The 23,300-nt window shown below is 35.5% G+C and overlaps 1 protein-coding gene and 1 pseudogene across 1 annotated transcript in view; one reads left to right on the top strand and one right to left on the bottom strand.

The window, feature by feature from the left end:
* Nucleotides 1-23,300, top strand: part of NDUFAF2 (NADH:ubiquinone oxidoreductase complex assembly factor 2) — a 224,688-nt gene that overhangs the window by 154,506 nt on the left and 46,882 nt on the right. The window contains exon 2 of the mRNA XM_077117245.1: nucleotides 12,495-12,584. Coding sequence (XP_076973360.1) covers nucleotides 12,495-12,584 — 90 coding nt within the window. The remainder of the gene's footprint in view (nucleotides 1-12,494; nucleotides 12,585-23,300) is intronic.
* On the bottom strand, nucleotides 2,518-10,881 carry LOC143646381 (immunoglobulin-binding protein 1 pseudogene; annotated as a pseudogene).

The raw sequence follows: 23,300 nt of genomic DNA on the forward strand, positions 1-23,300 counted from the left end.
GTTAAGTAATAGAAACAAAGCCAAAAAATAAATAAATAATAATAATCCTTTTCAGAGCAGGACCCCTTCTCTTTGGGTTTATCTATCAATCAAGAGCTTAAGTTGGTACATTGCTCTATGTATCTCCAATATCTATGTGCCCCCTTTCTTGGGGTCCAGCCCTTTTGCAGTACTTTGTTCTGTTCGACTCAAAAAACCCCTCTCTGGGGGCTTACAGCTCTGGGTGGGGTCTCAGTAGGTCCAGCTTGTCCAGACTGGTGGATGCTATATGTCTAGGCACTGATGTAGCCCCAGCAGTTGTTCTGTACTGTTCTTGGCTATTTACTAGCCATTCTGGGGGATGAACTAAATTCCATACCTCACTAACCTGCCATCTCTCCAGAAATAATTTATATTAACATGGAATTTTCCTTTTTTAATTTAATCACATATCCTAGAGGAAGATGCTTAAATACAATTTCAGGACTATAGTTTTATTAACTCTAAATAACTCACCATTTATTTCTTTTTCCCCAATCATGCACACACACATTCACTAAAGTGTTTTTATAAAAATGTTTTACCAGGAAAATTTCTGTCTGGTAAGAATGTGCCACTTATACCTCCCTGTCCATTATCTTTCTTAGTCCTCAAAACTTTCCAATTATTCCTCTCCCTTTCACTCTTTTAGATTCTGTCTCTCTCGCCCACATATACAGGGCCACCAGCCGACACACAGACATCCATGAGAACACACACTCAGCTGTTGCAGGGAATTCAGTTTCTTGTTCCAAAGGAGCTAGATCAATGTTCAGTAGATAATTCTGACTATTAATTTTAGACTTATGGCTTTCCTTCGGATAGAAGTCTTCTATCAATTGTCAATAAAGAACAGTTGGAAATCCATCTCAATATTAAATCATTAACATTATTAATATGGAGGTACGTATAGAAGGTTCACTTAAATTGTACATTTTGTGGAATCTTCGTCATTATCTGAGTAAAGTTAAATACAGACTTGTTTTCAAGACCTGTGAACATCACAAAACTGGAAAAGAAAACAAACAATTTGGTAGAAACGAAGTTGGAAATAATAACAGGCAGAGGGCCAGAAAATTCACAAATATATGGAGGCTAAACAATACACTCTTAAACAACCAATGGATCAAGGAAGAAATGACAAGAGAAATTAATAAATTCCTTAAGACAAATGAAAATGAAAGCACAACATTAAAAAATTTTATGGGATGCAGCGAAGGCAGTGCTGAGAGGGAAATTTATTGCCTTAAATGCCTATATTAAAAAAGAAGAAAGAGCAAAAATTGAGGAATAACTGTGACAGTCGTATATATTCAGGAGATGTAGCTATTAATTCTAAATTCTGAGATACTGGGCTGTTTGTGTATAACATGGTCTTTCCCGGAAACTTCAGGTGTATATGTGATACCTGAGACTCAGAGTTAGTCTAAAGTCAGCAGTACCCCTTATAGCAACTGTTTGAAAAGTTGTAAAAGTGATCAGACTTTGAGTAGACATATGAATGAAACTGATCTGGATAGAAATAAGGTATATCAGAAGACTAGGTAAAGGATGATATCATCCACATTTTAAAACTTCAACTTCTATATGAGACTAAAAGGAGAGATGTTTATTGGTGCAAAATTTATATTTTGGGTAGTGCATTTCCTAATTTAATTTATATAGTCAGTTTACCACCATAAGTACATTGAATTGAGCATGAGATTTTTTTGTTTTGTCCAGGTTAATGTGGTACCCTGATAAATCCCAGAGTGAATAAAGAAGTATTTGCAAAGTCCCCTTGGGGGAAGGGGGAGAAAGGAAGAAATATTTAACTTCCCTGTTTGGAGAATTTCTGATATTCTTGCAAGCAGTTTGGACAGCCAAATCAATAGGCTGAGCCTTCAGTCTTGGGGTTCATCCCTATGAAACTTATTCCTGCAAAAGACAAGCTAAGCCTACTTAAAATTAGGCCTAAAAGTCACCCCCAGAGAACCTCTTTTGTTGCTCAGATGTGGCCTCTCTCTCTAAGCCAACTTAGCAGATGAACTCACTGCCCTCCCTCCTACATGGGACATGACTCCCAGGGGTTATAAATCTCCCTGGCAACGTGGGACAGAAAACCCAGGATAAGCTGAGACCCAGCATCAAGAGAATGAGAAAGCCTTCTTGACCAAAAGGGGGAGGATAGAAATGAGACAAAATGAAGTTTCAGTGGCTGAGAAATTTCAAACAGTTGAGAAGTTATCCTGGGGTTATTCTTATGCATTATATAGATTTCCCTTTTTAGTTTATGGTGTATTGGAGTGGTTGGAGGGAAGTACCTGAAACTATAGACCTATGTTCCACTAGCCTAGATTCTTGAAGATGAAGATGATTGTATAAAGATACTACCTTTACAGTGTGACTGTGTGATTGTGAAAACCTTGTGTCTGATACTTCTTATATCCAGGGTATAGACAGATGAGTAAAAAATATTGATAATAAATAAATAATGGGAGGGACAAAGGGTAGAATGAATTGGGTAGATGGAAATACTAGTAGTCAATGAAAGGCAGGGGTAACATGTATGGTATGTATGAGTTTACTGTCATGGTTGCCAGAGTGGCTTGAGCCTCGTCCAGAGTGAGAATGAAGGGTTTCATTGGAGGCCTGTCCTAAAGAGATAAGTGAGAAGTTGATCCCTCTTTTGAAAAATCTTTTCCTCTTAAAATCTTTATCTCCTGATCAATACTCTCAATCTTTTCCAAGCTAATACCAATCTACCTGTGAGGGTGAAAGCTTTAATATTCCCAGACACGCTCAGCATCTGCTTCATCACTTTCCACAGAAGATTTCAGTGTGGACAGTCTGTGCTCCACCTCCTTCTTCTGCTTGTGTCTCTGTATCTTAGCCTGTCTTTGAGATGCCGTAGCAACAAGACTAGGATAGGCCGTGGAGGAGCTTGCAGGGTTATTTTCAGCAGATTTGTTCTCGGTTTTGGGCAGCTCAGATTCTGCCACATGGTAATAATGACACTGAGTTAAGTAGTTTAAAAACTGTTCTTGAGCCTGCCGCAAATGATCTAGATGCTTGGTAGGGCTGAGTTGTTTCATGGTGAGAGCTCCTTGAGATGCTGGCGCCATCAGGTACTTCAGGTCAGTGGAAGCAGTCTCTTCCAGGTCTTCATTTCAGCTGAACAAGTCCAGCCGTGATACCATTTCGGCAGCCTTCTCAAGGAGATCTAGTCCCTTGAACACCTTATCCTGGACTATCTGGAAACTGGTGGGTTCAGTTGCTACTTCTTTTTTCTTTTTTTAAATTTTTATTGATACAACAACGTACAAACAGATACATTCTTAACTTACAAACGCTCCATACATGGTGTACAATCGATGGCTCACAGTATCATCTGATAGCTGTATATTCATCACAGTGATCATTTTTTAGAACATTTGCATCACTCCAGAAAAAGAAATAAAAAGAAAACACTCATACATACCATACCGCCTACCCCTCCCTCTCATTGACCACTAGTATTTCCATCTATCCAATATATATTTTTTTAATTTTAAGATATGTTCCCCCTATTATTTATTTATTTTTAATCCATATGTTTTACTCATCTATCCATACCATAGAGAAAAGAAGCATCAGACACAAGGTTTTCACAATCACACAGTCTCATTGCGAAAGCTATATAATTGTACAATCATCTTCAAGAAACATGGCTACTGGAACACAGCTCTACAGTCTCAGGCACTTCCTTCTAGCCTAATACAACTTAATTTAAAAAGGGGATATATATATATATAAAAAATGCATAAGAAAACCTCTAGCATAACCTCTCGATTCTGTTGGAAATCTCTTAGCCACTGGCACTTTATTTTGTCTCATTTCTTTCTTTCCCCCTTGGTCAAGAAGGCTTTCTCTATCCCATGATGCTGTGTCCCAGAAGTTGCTGCTTCTGCTTCATCCTGAAGCTGCTTGCTGGTTTTGAATACCTCAGGGAGCCAGTAACTTGTCTTCCCACTGCTGCCATCTTGGGAAAGGGAGGAACCGAGAATTTATTTTTTGGGAATTGTATTTTCCAAACAGAAATATTTAAAGAGAAGAGTAGCATTGTTTTACTTTTTTTCAAATCCTTTTAATGTCTGACTTATTTATAAATGGCAGATTTTCATGTCTACTTCCTCATTCACTCTATTGCTTTGTTACACATCATGAGAGAATGAGTGAAAATAGCAAATAACTTCTTGGTATTATTATGAAAATAGCTTTGGCCTCACAGAGCTCTTTAAAAGGTCATAGGTTCCTCTAAGAAGTCCCTGGATAACAGTTTAAAGATTGCTAGTCTATAATTCTTTTTTCTTTTTAAAATGCAATTTTATTGAGATACATTTTCACACAACAGAAACCATCTGAAATGTACAATCACTGACTCACAGGATCATCACATGTTGTGCATACATCCCCAGGATCAAATTTAGAACATATTCATTACTTTAGAAAAGAAATAAAAATAAAAAATAAAACCCTAATCCTCCCAACCCCTTATACCTTCCCCACTCCCCTCATGATTGACCCATCATGAGGGTGATGCATTGGTGTGGTGCATTTGTTACTGTTAATGAGAGAATATTAAAATATGACTCCTAACTATAGTCCATAATATGCAATTGGTACATTTCTCCATATACCCTTCTGTTATTAACTCCTTGTTATAGTGTCATACATTTACTCTAGTTCATGAAAGAACTTTTTTATAATTGAACAGTTAATCATAGACACTGTCCACTGCGAGATTCAGTATGTTATACTGTCCCATATTTTAATTTCCAACTTTCATTTTGGTCAATTGACTAAAAAAAAATGTTTTGTATTGTAAAATATATGTACAGAGCAAAGAAAGGAAAAAGCAATAATTTTCACAGCACACTTCACCAAGTAGTTACAGGACAGATCCCAGAGTTTGTCATGGGCTGCCATTCCACCATCTCAGATTTTTAGATGCTCCAAAACACTGGAAGCTAGGAGAAATATTAATATGATTCAGCAGCCATACTCATTTGTTAAATCCCATTTCTCTATTATACTTCCTCCTTCTCCTTTAATCCTTCTCCCAATCTGTAGGGATTTTTGGGCAATGCTGAGAAGGGGTGTCCACCCTAAGGGATAGGGGGATGTAATTAATTGAGAATCTTGGAGAGGCTGGCCCCTCTGAGTTTCAGGATTTATCTGATCTAGGAACCCTCCAGGAATTATATATTCCAGGAAGTCAAACCTGTGCATGAAACCTTAATAGAGTCTCATTTGAACCCTAGGTTTTCTTAAGAGTCAACTGGAGTGATGTGGATTGGGGTTTGGCAAACCATGGTAATTAGCAGTGTTTAACTGAAGCTTGTGTAAGGGTAGCCTGCAGAATAGCCTCTTGACTCCGCTTGATCTCTCTTGGCCACTGATGCCTTATTTTATTACATTTCTTCTCCCCTTCTGATCAGGAAGACCTTGTGGATCCCATGGTGCCAGGGCCAGACTCATCCCCAGGGCATTCATACCGCACATTGTCAGGGAGATTTTTACCCCTGAATGGCTTGTACCATTATGTAATTCTTTAATTATTTTGGTGCTCAGATGGTCTGAGATTTGAGCTCTTTCAGGCTAGCTCTTAAATCCTTATGACAGGTGTTCTAGTTTGCTAGCTGCCCTTATGCAATATGCCAGAAATGGAATGGCTTTTAAAAAGGGGAATTTAATAGTTTGCTAGTTTACAGTTCTAAGGCTGAGAAAATGTCGCAATTAAAATGAGTCTATAGAAATGTCCAATCTGAGGCATCCAGAGAAAGATACCTTGGTTCAAGAAGGCTGATGAAGTTCAGTGTTTCTCTCTCAGCTGGAAGGGCACATGGTGAACGTGGTGGTGTTTGCTGGCTTTCTCGTGGCTCTACAAAAGGGGACTCTCTCCAAAATGTTTCCTCTTTTAAGGGATTCTAGTAAGCAACTCCACCTTCAATGGGTGGAGACACACCTCCATGGAAATCATCTAATCAAAAGTTACTGCCCACAACTGGATGGGTCACCTCTCCATGGAAACAATCAAAATGCTCCCACCCAGCAATATTGAATGATTTTCTGGGGCCCACCACAGATTCAAACTGGCACAACAGGCCCTTGCAATTTTTTTTTTTAACTTTTACTTTCTGGCGTACACATGATGTTCCAGACTCATCCTAAAATCGACCCTGTCCCAGGCCTGGAAAAAGCCATTTCTCTAAGGCCCCTGATTTCTTTTGGTGGATAATGATACAGTGACCAAGATTTGGGCTCTAGGGATGCATATTGCTATTAGTGTCTTTGCTTCTAACTTCTTTCTACAAATAAGAATTAGGAAAATATAGGCACATGTACATGTTTATACATATGTATAACATGGACCCATATGAATGCATATATACATATATTCATATGCAAATATATAATCCTATTTTAGTTATAATGTTATAGAGACCAAGATTTGTGCTCCAGGATTGCTTATTGTTATTAATGTCTTTGCTTCTAACTTTTTCTACCTAGAAGAATTAGGAAAATATATGTACATATATGTGTTCATGCACATACATAAATGTGTTCACATACAAATGCGTGTATGCATACAGATATTCCTATTTTAGTTATCAATCTACATCGATACCTCCAATTTCAGTCTATCCCGATGTGATTCTTTTTTGCTTTCCCATTTCATGTATATACATCCCTCCAAATGAGAACCCCAACTTCCAACCACATTAATACATCTCCTTGTTTGCTGAATACTGTAATACATCTAAAATAGTTACAGAATTGCTTCCCACCCATCCCACAGATTTTTAAAAAATGCAAAAAACAGTTCAGGATTTATTCGCAATTCTCCTCTTCACCCTGCCCAACGCTGTGGATATATAGTCAAATACTTTGCTCTTAAGTTACTTGGTATAGTTCTTTATTTTCTTGCCCCCTTCGTTGTGGTTGTGTATTAGAAATAAAGTTGGGTCCATTTATTTCCGTTTGCTTTCAATTTAAATTTCTTTTTCTCCCTGCTGATTTAATTTTACTTTTTTAATATGTGGAATATTAACATGTCTTCAAACTTATTCAAAAGTATATACACAGAGAAGTGTCATACCCCTCTGTAACCCTTCTATTTGTAAGTAACCAAATTTTGTTCTCTGATTTATCCTTCCTGTGTTCTATTTTTGTAACAATAAACAAATATGCATTTGCTTATATATGACCAACTATGTTTTCTTATATTCCCCTTTAAAATATGGGTTTTTTTACTTTGTTTTTGTCATTTATTATCTTCTGGGGATCTTTATCACTTCTTAGAGACCTTCATTCTATTTTAAAATTGATGATACTCTGTTGATGTACTGTTTATTCAACCCATTTCTTATACTTGGTGTGCAGGTTTGAAAGGATGTATGGACACTAGAAAAGCCATGTTTTAATCAAAATCCAATTTCATAAAGGTAGAATAATCCCTATTCAATACTGTATGTTTGAAACTAATCAGATCATCTCCCTGGATGCTATGATTTAATCAAAAGTGGTTGTTAAGCTGGGTTAGGTGACAACATGTCTTATTTGGGGGGTCTTGATAAGTTTCTGGAGTCCTTTAAAAGAGGAAACATTTTGGAGAATGAGGGAGATTCAGAGACAGCAGAGCAGAACGATGTAGCCACGAGAAGCAGAGTCCACCAGTCAGCGACCTGTGGAGAAGATTAAGAAGAAAAATGCCTCCCGGGGAGCTTAATGAAACAGGAAGCTAAGAGAAGAAGCTAGCAGATGACGCTGTGTTTGCGATGTGCCTTTCCAGATGAGAGGAATCCTGACCATGATCACCATGTGCCTTTCCAGATGAGAGAGAAATGCTGACTATGTTTGCCATGTGCCTCCTCACTTAAGAGAGAAACCCTGAACTTCATCGGCCTTCTTGAACCAAGGTATCTTTCCCTGGATGCCTTAGATTGGACATTTCTATAGACTTGTTTTAATTGGGACATTTTCTCGGCCTTAGAAACTGTAAACTAGAAACTTATTAAATTCCCCTTTTTAAAAGCCATTCTGTTTCTGGTATATTGCATTATAGCAGCTAGCAAACTAGAACACTTGGCTACTTAATTAGTTTCCATTATTTTGCAATTGTAAATAATGCTGTAATGAACACTCTTATGCATATGTGTTATGCATATGTTTAAAGTATTTTTCAAGGTAAATTCCTAGAAATGATGTTACTGGGTCACAGGATGGGATTGCCTTTTCTCATAACCATTCTTTATTTTATTTTAAAATATTAGGTTGTTAAAATGAAAACATAAAAATAAGAAAAGAATATCCAAAATGAGACGGATTTTTAAATTATAAAACAGAAGCTTTAAAAATTAAACTACATTATAAAATTTCTACAAGGCAAGAAAACATAAAGCTCAAAAAACTATGAAAAAGTATTTGCAGCTCAAATCAATGACAAAGAATAAAATGTCATTCTTATTAGCATCTTAATAAGAATAAACATCTTATTTAGACACTTACTAAGTGTCTAAAGATGCCCTACAAATAATTAGGTAAAAGACCAACAACCAACAGAAAAATGGTCACAGTACACGAACAAGACACTTCACAGAAAAGAAGTACAAAATGAAATGATGCCAAACTCATTCATAAAAGAAATTAATATGAAAAATTGCAATACAATACAGAAATGCAATAACTAAAAACACTGAAAGGATATTATATACAGTTCTTTGGATGGTAGATTATGAATGAGTTTTTTCTTCTTTCTACTTTTCTGTAATTCCAGATTTTCTTCAGTGACTTTAGGCCACTTTTACATAACAAATTTTAGAGTAAATGATTGTTAGGATTATTTTGTTAACTCATATAAGGTGTGTTTTCTACATTCCTGAAAATAACCTAATGAAAGACAGTAGTTTCCCTTTTGGGAAAGGAATCCTTTATTTTTAGTTCCCTGGGAAACTGCAGTTACATATGCTTTTAGCTTAGCCCTTGTGTTTTACTAGCTGAAATGTAATAGATTTATAGAGGTCATTATGTTGTCTTAAAGTCTGACAACGAAATTTAGTAGTTAAGTGTCCTAGGTCTGGAGTCAGAAGACCTGTGTTCAAATCCTGCCTCCTGTTTGCCAGCTATGTGACCTGAGGCCAAGTGTTGAAGTTCCTTTAAACCTCAGTTGCCCATAGAACACATAAACTGTATCTTTTATCTAACCTCTGTCATCTACCCTGAACCAGGGGAGTTTCACCTTTTTTTCTTCTCTCGCTTTTCCCTTCTTTCCTTCCTCCCTCCCTTTCTTTCCTTTCTTGAGAAAATAAAGTTTCAATGGTTGAGAGATTTCAGACACAGTTGAGAGGTTATCTTGGAGGTTATTCTTATGCATTATATAAATATCCTTTTTACTTTATAGTGTATTGGAGTGACTAGAAAGAAGCCACTGACACTGTTGAACTCCATTCCAGTAGCCTTAATTGTTGGGATGATTGTATAACTACATAGCTTTTACAATGTGACCATCTGTGCCAGTTTGAAAAAAGCCATGTTTTAATCCTGATTCAATCTTGTGGAGGCAGCCATTTCTTTTAATCCTGATTTAATAATGTAGGTTGGAATATTTTGATTAGATTATCTCCATGGAGATGGGAGGCACCCAGTTGTGGGTATTAACTTAATTAGATGGAAATATGACTCCACGCATTCCATGTAGGTCTTGATTAGATTACTAGAGTCTTTAAAAGGGGAAACATTTTGAAGAAACACCAGAAATGACAGAGCCTAGAGAAACAGAAGCCTCAGAGCTTACAGAAACCTCATAACTGAGCTGACACATATGCAGACACATAGAGGACAGAGACATGGATGTTTGAAGATGCTTAGAGCCCAGCAGACATTGCCATGAGATGTTAAGTAAGCCAGAACCTAGAGAGAGCCAAGAGAAGCCAAGAAATGAGAGCCAGCCTCAGAGAAGTAAAGTGAAGAACCTCCATAAGAAGAGAGGCTGAAAACAATGGACCAGTGCCTTCCCAGCTAACAGAGATGCTGCAGACACATCGGCCTTCCTTGAATTAAGGTACCTTTCCCTGGATGCCTTAGTTTGGACATTTCTACAGGCTTAGAACCATAAACTTGTAACTTCTTAAGTTCCTCTTTTGTAAAAGCTGTTCCAGTTCTGGTATATTGCATTCTGGCAGCTTGTAAACTAACAAACCATGTGATTGTGAAAACTCTGTGGCTACACTTTTATCCAGGGTATAGACAGATGAGTAAACAAATAAGGACAAAAAATACATAAATAATAGAGGAGATAGATAAAGGAGAAAAATTGGGTAAATTGCAATACTAGGGGTCAATGAGAGGGAAGGGTAAGGGGATGGGATGTGTGAGTTTTTCTTTTTTCTTTTAATTTTTTTTTCAAGTGATGCAAATGTCTAAAAATGATCATGGTGCTGAATACACAACTGTGCAATGATATTGTGAGCCATTGATTATATGCTTTGGATAGACTGCATGAAGATATTTCAATAAAAATATATTTTTTAAAAAGGTAATCTGTTAGCATTTTGTATTTTAGAGAATAGTTTTCCTTTTCTGTAATTGTTAATAGTAAAAAGACATACTTAATCTGTACAACTTGGTGTTAGGATAAGGGCCATACACAAACATCAGTATTTGATCCTTTCAGATATTTTGGAAATTGGTATGAAAACATATTTTGGTTTATGCTCAAGTTTTGGTAAATCTTATTACAATGGTGTTTTTATATGTGTGAATATAAATAGTAAAAATAGTATTTTTAGTAAAAATACGTGTACAAATATTGAACGTCTGTGATAAAAGCAGTGCATCTGTCATTGTCGCAGTCTCCTTTACCTGATCCTTGCCCTACAACTTAGGGGCTTTTACTACCGATCCTTTGCCCTACTGTAGACTCATTGTTTATAATAAGTGAAAAGCAGCTCCTCTTTATAAAACTTGGGTAATCTCTGTTAGGATGAAATCAATCTGATTAAATTAATCCATAATGAAAAGCAGAGCCTCCCTGACTCCATTCTTTAGGGTTATTAACTGCCATCTATGGACAATTAGAATAATAATATTACTAAGGCAGAGAAGGTAAAGCCAGCCATTCGTTCTTCTCAAGCTGCTCTTCTGTGCCTTTCTTTTTCCTGCACAGTCCCAGGAGTTTCCTTGTTAGCACTTGAAGGAATTTTCAGTTAATAGAGTTTCAGGCAGTGTGGAAGAAAGATTTGCAGGCAGAAAGGTCAGTTTCTTTAATTATGTAACAATCTGTTAGTATAGACTTACAGTACTAGTATAAGGGTAGCCTACGAGTAGGAGAAAGGAGAATTTTGTAAAGTCCAGACTTCTTCCCCTGACTTCTATAATCACTGTTAAGCCGTGCTGCCTCCCTCATCATCGCTCAGCAGCATCTTCTCTGTCTCAGCTTGCACTTCCTAGGCAAGTTCGGCAAGTTAGGCAGACTTGCCTACTATTGGGAAGTAGAACGCCTACTTGGTTTCCCCAGGCTCCAAGGTTCAATGACAAAGTAATGTGTTTTAAATCCACCATTTTAACAAAGCCTTTCTGAAAACAGAAAAAAATAGCCAATAGTTTTATGCCTTCTCTATGAACTTAAGTTGCATACCAATCAACTTCTTTTTTTTTTTCTGGGTACATGGAGTAGGAATGAACCCTGGCCTGGCAGATGAGAATTCTCCCATTGAATTCCCCATGCACTGCCAACCAACTTTTTATTATTGAGAAATATAGCCAACAGACATTCTCATCCTACTCCTGACCCTTATACACTTTTTTCTTTACTTTGTTTGTGTTTTCTACATTGCCACCATTCCACTCCGGGTGATGGTCCCTCACCTGCAGCACAATGTCTGAGGCACACCAAGTTTTGTCCTGTTTCACTCAAATCCTCTTGAGAGTGAGTGGCTTACATGGTCCACTTAATCTAAACCATGGATTGGTTACCTTGGGTTTACCAATATACTGTGGGATAGGGTGGCAGCAAAGTCTTATGGTTCATTGCATACTTATTAAAGGACATGAGTAGTGATTCTCAAGTAGTGCCAGCAGCCAGTGGTACCTATAATATATGTACTTGTAGTTTGAAGGAGTCAGACACTCTGTTGATTATAACGATGGTTTTATATTAGTTATTAGTGTACAACAAGATCAACTGGTTGTTCTTTGGATATCCCATGTTTAATATATATAGAATCTAGATTTATTTTACCAAAATAATTTTGCATACCATGGCAGAAAATTAAAAATTTTTGTAGTTTAAAAATTGCTTTTTCTAACATACCTGATTCTAAATGGAAACTGTTCTTTTTCTGTTAATTTAATTGTTTTGCCATATGAGGGAGTGTGCAATATCAAAACAAAAGTTATTTGCATAACTACTATATTGTAGGTTCATTTTTAAATGTATCAATCACTTTGTCTTATAGGACAAATTATTCGAGAGAAAAGATTTATAGAAGCAGCAAATATCGAAGAAATAGACTGTGAAGTACAGAATATTCCAACAGAGTGGCAAGGTAAGTTTAGGTTCTGATAGGTGAATTGTTTAATAATATACAAAATCAACAAGGACATATATAATTACATGGCTTATTCTCTTTTCAAAAAAAATTTAAGAATCTGAATCCATTAAACTTGTTTTTGAAGCACTGCATTTCTCTGAAAGTCATGAAAGTGCCAAAATTTAGTAAGGGAAAGCATGTATAATGAAAAGAACTGTTAGACATTGGCAGGGCCGGGACTAGGGTGAGGTGAGCAGGGCACCTAGGATGCAAAATTTAGGAGGCACTCACTCTCAGAAGTTGATCCTGCACTTCCACAAGCCCAGAGTTTGTTTGAATGCAATCCAGTTTCCAATCTGTTTCTTTCTGGGTGAGGTTCAGGTACAAGTCTGCCTTTGAGTTCTAAGTGACACCCCCAGATCTTTACTACAAATTTCCCTTTTTTTGCTTACTGATTACTGGCATAGTATCTAGCACATAGTAAGTTCTCAAAAAGTATACAGTGATCAAGTAAAATCTAAATTGAGTTGTATTTTGTTATTTGCAATTAAAAGAATCTTACTTAAAACACCAATATATATCTTACATATTTTATCAAGTGTTAACCAATATACCTGGTATTGTGCCAGATACTTTATGATCATTGTCTTGTTTAGTCATCTCAACAGTCTTATAAGGTAGAGCCTGTAATTATACCCATTTAATAGGGAATCTAAAATTTAGAAAGGTTATATAAATTGTCTGAGTTAGGTGGCTACATACTCTAAGCAGTAGATGCATTTCTTCCTGGTAGGGCTAACATGGTGCCTTCTACGTGGTAGCAGTAGGCATTATGTTATTTTTATACCAGTATGTGAGTATAGATATCATTTCAGTGAAAATATCTTTTCTACTTTCTATCTATGAAAATACTAGAAGTGTGAAAAAAGACATTCAAATGAGTAGATACCAGAGATTTTTAAAAGAAATACAGAATATAAACTGACAACTTCTAGGACCAGTACTCGGCTTTCTTACTTTAAGAGACTTTGTAGTGTTATAAGCCACATTTGCAATTCTCAAATAATGCTTGCTCCTTTTTATAATGAGCGTATCTTTTCTCATTTTTTCCAATAATTGCATAGAATTAAATTGCTTTTAGAAATAAGTGGTTATAAATAAACAAATAGGTAATGGCTCATTTTTTCAGCCTTTAAGACTTTCAGAGAATTGGAATGAAGTTCTAATGCTTTTTATGGCTCTTTCCTGACCTAGTAATTCAACATAACTGTTCAATGATACATACCCTCAAAAAGATATGTCACCCAAACTCTGAAACTAAAATCATTTTTGTAGTGTTACACATCAGTTAAATGTAAAAAATAAAACACTACCCCATGGCAAGCAAATCATTAAAAGATAAACAAACACAAAGAAATAAACACTTACACAGAGAATGAGAGAGAAGAAAAACATTTAAAGTAAATGAAGTCAACACCAGATAGATTTAATGTATTTCTGGCCCAGATGAACATTGTATTTGTCAATTGTCAGTTATTAGTAGCACATTTTATGTACCCACAAGTTGCATATTCTCCTACTCCCACGATATGGATTAGTCTGTGTTCTTATCATTTGTTTATTTAACATCTGTTGATTACCTCTGCACTAATGGAATTTTGAATATCAAGTATGGGTGAGTGGGAAAAAGACAGTAAACTGAATAAATAACTAGATAAATAACTAAACTAGACAGAAAATAAAACAGGAGACAAGGATAGGATGTGTTGTGGAGGGTTTTGTAGTTTTTAAATAATGTTCAGAAAAGACCTTGCTGAGAAGGCCACTTTTGAACAAAGACAGAAGTAGAAGTTGTCTTTGCAGATAACTAGCAGAGGAGCATCCCACTGGAGCAAGTGGGGAAGCCCCAAGGCAGGGACATACCCGGGTGCTTAAGAAAATGTAAGGAAGCCAGTGTGACTGAACAGAGCTGGAGGAAATGAGGTTAGAGAATTTATCAGAGAGCCCAAATCTTGTAGACTTATGAGGGCATTGCAAAAACTGAGTTTACTCTGAGTAAGATTAGAAACCATTACAATGAGGAATGATGTGCTCTGATTTTTCATTGCTATCTTATAAATATACAGTAAATTCATATATATTAATCTTTTATCCTATGACCTTGCTAACATCACTTACTAGTTTAGTAGCTTTTTTTTTTTTTTTAGCAAATTCCATCACGTTTTCTACATAGACGATCATGTTGCCTAAGAATAAAGACATTTTTATTTGTTTCTTTCTGATCTGGATGGCATTAGGTTTTTGTCTCACCTGTTTTCAATGACAGGAGCCTCCAGTACAATACTGAATAGAAGAAATGAATGGATCTTGCCTTGTTCCTCATCTCAGAGGGAAAGAATTCAGTCTTTCACCATTATATAAGATGTTTCTGTAGTTTTTTTTGTTTGTTTATTTGTTTTTGTTTTTCACAAATACCTTTAACATGTTGAGGAACTTCCTTATATTTATAGTTTGCTGAGAGTTTTAATCAGGAATAGATAACTGGCTTTTGTCAAGTGCTTTTTCTGTGTCAATTTTTTTGTTTAATATTGTGGATTACATTGGCTATTTTCAAATGTTAAACCAACCTTGCATACACTTGGGCATGATGTATTATCCTGTTTTAAATGTATTTTTATTTGATTATCTGAAATTTTGTTTAGAATCTTTTTATCTATTTTCTTGGGTGATATTGGTTAGTAGTTGTTTTTTTCCTTCTAATGTCTGTGACTGGTTTTGGTATTGAGGTAAAGCTGGTCTCATGAAATGAGTTTGGAAGTATTCCTTCCTCTTCAATATTCTACAAGAACTTGTATAAATTAGTATTAATTCTTCAAATATTTAGAAGACATAACCAAAGTAGTCACCTGAGCCTCAGGTTTTCTTTGTGCAAAGGTTTTTATTTACAAATTCCATTCCTTTATTAAATATATATTTAATATTATAGGATATTCAGGTTATCTATTCCTTGTTTTTAAGCAATTTTATTGAGATATATTCACATGCCATAAATCCATCCAAAGAATACAGTCAGTGGCTCACAGTATAATTACAGAACTGTGCATTCATCACCACAATCAATTTTGGAACATTTTCATTACTGCCAAATACTCATACCTATTATATACCTACTGTTATTGACCCTTAGCATTGGTATGGTACACTTGTTACAGTTGATGAAAGAATTTTAAAATATTACTGTTAACTATAGTCCTTTGAGTGCATTAGGGGCATTTCCCCCATATCCCACCCTATCATTAACTCTTTGTAATAGTGATGTACATTTGTTATAGTTCATGAAAGAACATTCTTATATTTGTCCTGTTAACCACAGTCATTGTCCACAGTAGCATTCACTGTGCTATATAGTCCCGTGGTTCATCATCTAGCCTTCCTTCTAGTGACATACAAGACGCTAAACTTCCCCTTTCAACCACAATGACACACATAATTTAGTGCCAGTAATTACATTCACAATAATGTTCTGCCATCACCTATCCATTTCCAAACATTTACATTCAACCTAATTAAAAATTCTGCACAAATTAAGCATCCACTCCCCATTATCTCCCCTCATTCTATCTTCTGGTAACCTATATTTTTGAGTTTAACTCTATGAGTTTGCTTATTATATCATATTAGTGAGATCATACAGTATTTATTCTTTTGTGTCTGACTTATTTCACTCAACATAATATCCTCAAGGTTCATTCCTATTGTATTCATCTTCATCCATGTTGTTGCATGCATCAGGAATTCATTTTGTCTTTGTCAAAAGAGTGCAAAAGCAGCTGACTCAATGGAAGAAAATATTTGGAAACCACATATCTGATTAGGGTTTAATATGCAGAATATATAAAGAAATTCTATAGCTCAACAATAAAAAGACAAACAACCCAATTAAAAAAAAGGCAAAAGACATAAGTAGACATTTTACCAAAGTGGAAATACAAATGGCTAAAAAGTACATGAAAAGATGCTCAGCTTCACTAGCTGTTAGGGAAATGCTAATCAAAACCGCAATGAAATATCATTTCACACCTCTAGTTTCACTGCTGTTAAGCAAACAGGAAACTACAAGTGTTGGAGAGGATGTGGAGAAATTGGAACACTTATTCACTGCTGGTGGGAATGTAAAATGGTACAACCACTGTGGAGGACATTTGGTGATTCCTGAGGAAGCTAAGTAAAGAGTTGCCTTAGGACCTGGCAGTCCTGCTAGGCAGTATATACCTAGAAGATCTGAAAGCAGGGACACAAACAGACATTTGCACACCAGCATTCGTAGCAGCAGCATTCACAATTGTCAAAAGATGGAAACAACACAAGTGTCCATCAACAGATGAATGGATAAATAAAAGGTGGTGTATACGTACCATGGAATATTATTCAGCAATAAGAAGGAATGAGCAGGACATGAGATTTTCTTGGTTTGTCCAGAGTGATGCCCTGATAAATCCCAGAGTGATCTGAACAGTGACTTGAAAAGTATTTGCAAAGACCCCTTCAGGGAATGCTGAAAAAAAAAAAGAAGGAATGAAGCCTGAAGCACAAAACAACATGGATGAACTTTGAGTACATTATGTTAAGTGAAATAAGTCAGACACAAAAGGACAATTATATGATCTCACATATGACCTAATTATAATATGTTAACTCATAGACATAAAATAGAGAATATAGGCTACCAGGATATAGAATGAGGCTAAACAATGGGTAGTGGTTGCTTAATATGTGCAAGAATGTTTAACTAGGTCAAACTTAAACATCTGGAAATGGATAAATGTGATGGTAACATGTTATTGTGAGAATAAATAACGGTACTGGATGGTGTGCAAATGTGGTGGAAAGAGGAAGTTTAGAGTCATGTAGGTCACCAGGCAGAAAGTTGGAGGTTAAAACATAGGAATGTATAACACAGTGAATCTTGTGGTGAATGCAATAAAAAATCACAATGACTGTGTACAAATATAAAGAAGTTCTTTCATGAGTTAGAGCAAATATATGAAACTATTAAAAGGAACTAAAAATAGAGGAGTATATGGGAAGAAATGTACCTATCGTGAACTATGAACTATGGTTAACAGTAATATCTTAATATTCTTTCATCAATAGTAAAAAATGTACAATGGATCAGTAATAGGAGGGAATAACAAGTATAGGAGGATTTGGGTTTTCTTTTCATTTATATTTCTTTTCTGGAGAAATGAAAACATTCTATAATTGATCATGGTGATGTATGCAGAACTATGTGATAACCGTGAGCCATTGATTGTGAACTTCAGGTGGGTTTGTATGGTGTGTGATCAAAAAAATTGCTTTTAAAAAAAGTGAAGGATCTAGAATAACTAAAACATTTTGGCAAAGAAGAACAAGATTGGAGGACTTACATTGCCTTATAGCCTGATTCCAAGACTTGATATGAAGCTACATTTATTAAGAAAGTATGGAACTGCTATAAGAATAGACATATAAATTAATGGAACTGACCTGAGTGTCCAGTGTTGCCACACTTAAGTGGTCAGTTGATTTTTCAATGGAAAAAGGAAAGTCTTTTTAACAGATGGTGGATATACATAAGAAAAAAATTAAGCCTTGATCTTTACCTCCCATCACACTAAAAAAATTAACTTGAAATTGATTACAGGCTTAAACTATTTAACTTTTCAAGAAAACTTGAGAAAAATTTGCAGCGTTGGGGAAGGCAAAGAATTCCTAGATAGGACATCAAAAAAATGTAACATACAAAAAAAAATGATACATTAGACATCACCAAAATTTTCAAAACGCATGTTTTTTAATAGATACCTTTGAGCAAATGAAAGATAAGCCAGTGACTGAGAGAAAAATTTGAATACATATCTGACATAGAACTTGTACCCAGAACTCTCAAAGCTTAATAATAAGGCAAGCATTGGAATTGAAAGATGGACAAAAGATTTGAACAGACACTTCACCAAAATCACTAGAGGAATCACTAATTAAAGCACAGCAGAATGCCACTATACAGCACTAGACTAGGTAAAATTAAAAAGACTTATAATACCAAGTATTAATAAAGATATAAAGCAACTACACTTTTTTAAATTTCTGGCTAGAGTGCGAAATGGTGCAACCACTTTGGAAAACAGTGTGTCAGTTCCTTATAAATTTAAATTTCCCCTTACCATAGAACCTAGAAATTCTGCTTCTCAGTGAATGAATGAAGGAAGCAAGCAGTGGAGAGGGAGCAGGGGGGAGAGGAGGAAAGGAGGGAGATCTGTACCCAAATTGTTCATAGGAATTTTATTCATTTTAGCAAAAACTGAAAAACACCCAAATATCCAAGAAGTGAATGGAAAAATTATTGTATTTCCATACAGTGGAATGCTACTCCCAGCAATGAAATGAATGAACTGCTGATATGCTCAATGTAGTTGTTATTTGTTGCTGCATATCAATATTACCACAAATTTAGCGCTTTTAAACAGTGTACATTTATTATCTCACAGTTTTTTTGGATTGTGAGTACAGGCAAGCAGTTACAGGCACTTTATATAAAGTTCACAAAGCTGTAATCAAGGTGTCAGCCAGTGTTGGGTTCACATCTTAAGGCTCAACTGGGGAAATATCCTCTTTTCTATCCAGGTGGTTATTGGCATCATTCATTATTCTTGTGAGTGTGAAATGGACTGAGAGCTTCAGTTATTTGGTGGCTATTGACCAGAGGCTACCCTAAGCTCCTAAGGATCGCCAGCAGTTTCTTTCCACATGGGGTTCTCCAACATGGCTTTTGTTTCCTTACAGCCAGCAAGGAGCAAAGAGACTCCAGAAGATGGTTTCTACAATCTTAAGTAACATAATAATGTAGTCATGTACATCCCATCATCTTTGCCATATTCTCATAGTTGGAAGCAGATCATGGGTCCTGCCCACTCTCAAGGAAAGGAGATCATGTAAGGGTGTGAACACGAGGAGGGTAGTGGTCATAGGGTCTACCTTAAAAATCTGCTCACTAAACAGAAACATGCATGAGCCTCAAGAATATGTATATTATAAGCCCCCCACAAAAGAGCCCATACTTCAAGATTCCATTTGTTTGAAATTCTACATCAGGCAAAACTAATTAATCTACAGTGACAGAAAGCATATCAGTCATTGCCTGTAGGCTGTGGGTGAGTTAGGAAGTTTGCTTGTAAACAGGCTTTAGGGGGACTTTATGAGGTGATGAAAATGTTCTGTGCACTGATTTTGGTAGTGGTCACAGGGTTGTATACATTTGTCAGAACTCATGGAAATGCACACTTAAAAGTGCTTCACTGTATTGTATGTAAATTATACCTCAATAAAATTGATTAAGAAAAAAGAACAGTAATAACCATAGGCATGACAAAATTTGCAAGTTAAATATGTCAACTAAATCCAATAGTGGGCTTAAGATACACTTAGAAGTCGGTAATCAGAAAATGACTTATTTCATAATATATCCTTTGAAGAATTTTCACACTTTAAAAAAATGTGGATTTCTTTATGAAGTTCTTTAGGAAATGTCAACACTCAGAATCGGCAAGGATCATTTCTTACAGTCTCTTCTTTTGCTTAAGTGAAGAAACCAACACATATTTCTCATGTAATATTTTTGGATGCAAACTATTGATAACCTTTCCGTGATTTTAGTTCTGAATGGTCACCTACGGTATCTGATGATAGAATTCTGATGAAATAGAATTCCTATTGGCAATGCTTCTGAAATCGCAACAGCCATTTCCAGTGCCTATGGAGATTTCAAGATTGCATGCTTCATGAAGTATTTTCCTGCCTGCTTCCTCTAGCATCTTTTAGTGATTAATGGGAGCTTTAATTTGCATGCCTACTTTTATGTTCATTATAGTGTGTTATGTTCCAAAAGGAATATTCAAGTTCAGTGAAAATATCACACATACTTATGAGAATGCAAATGAACATGGATGAAAGAATTTAAGATTTTAAAGTCCAATAATTTAAATTATTTAAATATTTAAACTGTCCAATAATCTTACTAAATTCTATTCAAACAATGGTTTTTTTATAATGAGGAGTGATACAGAATCCACCATATAGATATAATTAACAATTCATTATATAATTTATAATTGAATAGAGGCTCAGTTTCAGAAGATTTTGAGGGGGGGAAATGTAGTTATTTGATATTATTGCTTGCTTCTATTTCTTTCTCCTCCAAACGTTTGACAACCTCCAACAGGACATTTCCTTTGTTGTATATAATTGTTGAGGGATAGGGGGTGATTAATAAATGAGTGATCACATTGAAAATTCCCATTGGTAGCCTTTCCTGGATACATAACAAACAAGGAATGGGCATCAGCCATCATCTAAAGAAGACTTTTCAAATATCTGGTTATTATGGAATTGTAAAAACACAGATTTCCTTCAGCAGTTGCATTTATATCTCTGTATACACTGAAGATCTTTTTTTGGGCGGGGGGTGTCATTAAAAATGAACTATTTTCTTAGAGAATAGTGTCTCATGAGAATGCATAGACTAGATTGTACTTAATGCATTCATATCTGAGTTCTATGGAATTCTTAGATTTATGAATGAATTTTATTAACTTACGTAAAACCAGTAAGATATATGCATCAGTTTCCCCAGCCTCTTTATTTACCTTATATATTTTTTAATGATTTAGATTCTATTAAAGTATGTTCCTTTCTCTGCTCTTACAAGAAAGCTGAAATGTTGTTTTATAGAGTCATGTATAGAATAGGTTGTCATTTTGATTTGTTTTCTCATGATAGTAGTACATATGCATTGTGCCATTATTTTTCAGCATTATATTAGGCCCACTGGTATGTATTCATAGACACTAGAATACCTGATCATCATTAGTAAAAAATGTAATGGTTAATAATGATTTTTATTTTAGATAATATAAATGTTTTTTAAATCAAGTTGTATAGTTGTTCCTAAAGGGATTATACTTAATAGTAGTCCTATCACAATGATTGGCAAACTTTGTCTGTAAGGAAACAGATCATAAATATTTTAAGCTTTGCAGATCATAAGATCTTTCATACAGCCAGTCAACTCTGCTGTTGTGGCGCAAAATCAGACATAGATAATATGTAAACAAATGAATATAGCTTTTTCCAATAAACTTTATTTATGGACCCTGAAATTTTAATTCTATGCAATTTTCATGTGTTATGAAATGATGTTCTTCTTTCAACTTTTGTTTCAATCATTTAAAACTGTTAAAAGCAATCTTAACTTGAAGGCTGTATGAACACAGGCAGTGGGCTGGAATTGGTTTGCATGCTGTATAGTTTGCTGACCTCTGCCCTAGCAGTTGACTTTTCTGAATTTGCTTTCTAATCTAAATTAAAACTGAAAATTTACTGTTTCAAACCTTTTACAGGTACATGGTTCATGCTGAATTATTTTAAAAGAAGCCTCTTACCTAGAAACAAAAAAGCTGAATAAAATATAGACAAGTAACTTTTGTTTTGATCATAAATGAAAATTCCATTAACCACTTAGGTCCTTGGCTGCATAGAGGAATCTTGGTATTGCTAAACAGTATTTTCTAATACAGGCCCAAATCACATCACAATATTTTTAGAATGGAAGTGTTTATTCAATAGGTTTATTAAGTATCTACCCTTTCAAGGAATTTAGGTGATAGAAAAATAAATCTCCCCAGGGAGCATCCTACCTTTGACAGTCTACAGCCTAACGAAGGATATAAAGCATAAACAAGTTATGGTTAGAAATGGACCAAATAGGCATGGAAGCTAAGAGAAAATACAGAAACGAATACTAGGGTAGAGGATCAGAAACAGGAGTAAAGAAGGCAAAATGCTGGGATTACATTGGCAATATATATATATATATGTATGGGATTCAAACAAGAGAGAACAGAACAGGGAGAAATGAGGAATCCCATTTCCACCACTGAAAATTGCTATTTCCCACCTCCACAGTCAGGCAGTGATCTGCTTGTCGAGGACCAGTCATGGTACTGTTACTTGAATAATAGAAAGTTAGCTGATCAGAAGAGTGTGGCTGGTGAATGGACAAAGCTCAGACTTGATAGAGCCAGAACAACCACAGTTTGATTCCTGTATCTGCCACTTGTAAATTTTGCCTAGGGCAAATTACTTAATAGATCTATGCTTCAGTTTCCCAATCTGTTAAAGAGAGTCAATAATTTTAATTTTCTGACTGTACTAAGAACTGCAAGCTGTATCTCTTCTTAGTTTAGTGTTCTTTGCATGTTGCTCACTAAAGTTTGACTGACTATAGAGGATGATGATTTTGGAAGCCTGAGTGAGTCAGACCACTATTCTAATATTCAAATCCCACTATTATTACTTAATGTTTAAACTTGGGAAAATTCTTTAATTTCTCTGAAAAATAATAGCTCATAATTTTGTAATGAGGATTTTATCAACTGAAGTGATAAAATACAGTTTCTCTACTTTTTCTCTTTTTTTCATTTGAGCAGTTGTAGGTTTATAGAAAAAAATCATGCAGAAGGCACAGAGTTCCCTATACCACCCCCTCTGCACACACACACCATATTTTCCTACAATACATGTTTTTATAGTCTGCTGTATATCCCTATAGGCCAAGCAGATATTGTTGAGCTTTGCTTTTTGGAATCTGTGTTATAAAATATTAAGTTTGTATAATAATAGTCATAACTTAGA

The sequence above is a fragment of the Tamandua tetradactyla genome, chromosome 9 (assembly GCF_023851605.1).
Source record: "Tamandua tetradactyla isolate mTamTet1 chromosome 9, mTamTet1.pri, whole genome shotgun sequence".
NCBI classification, from domain to species: Eukaryota; Metazoa; Chordata; class Mammalia; order Pilosa; family Myrmecophagidae; genus Tamandua; species Tamandua tetradactyla.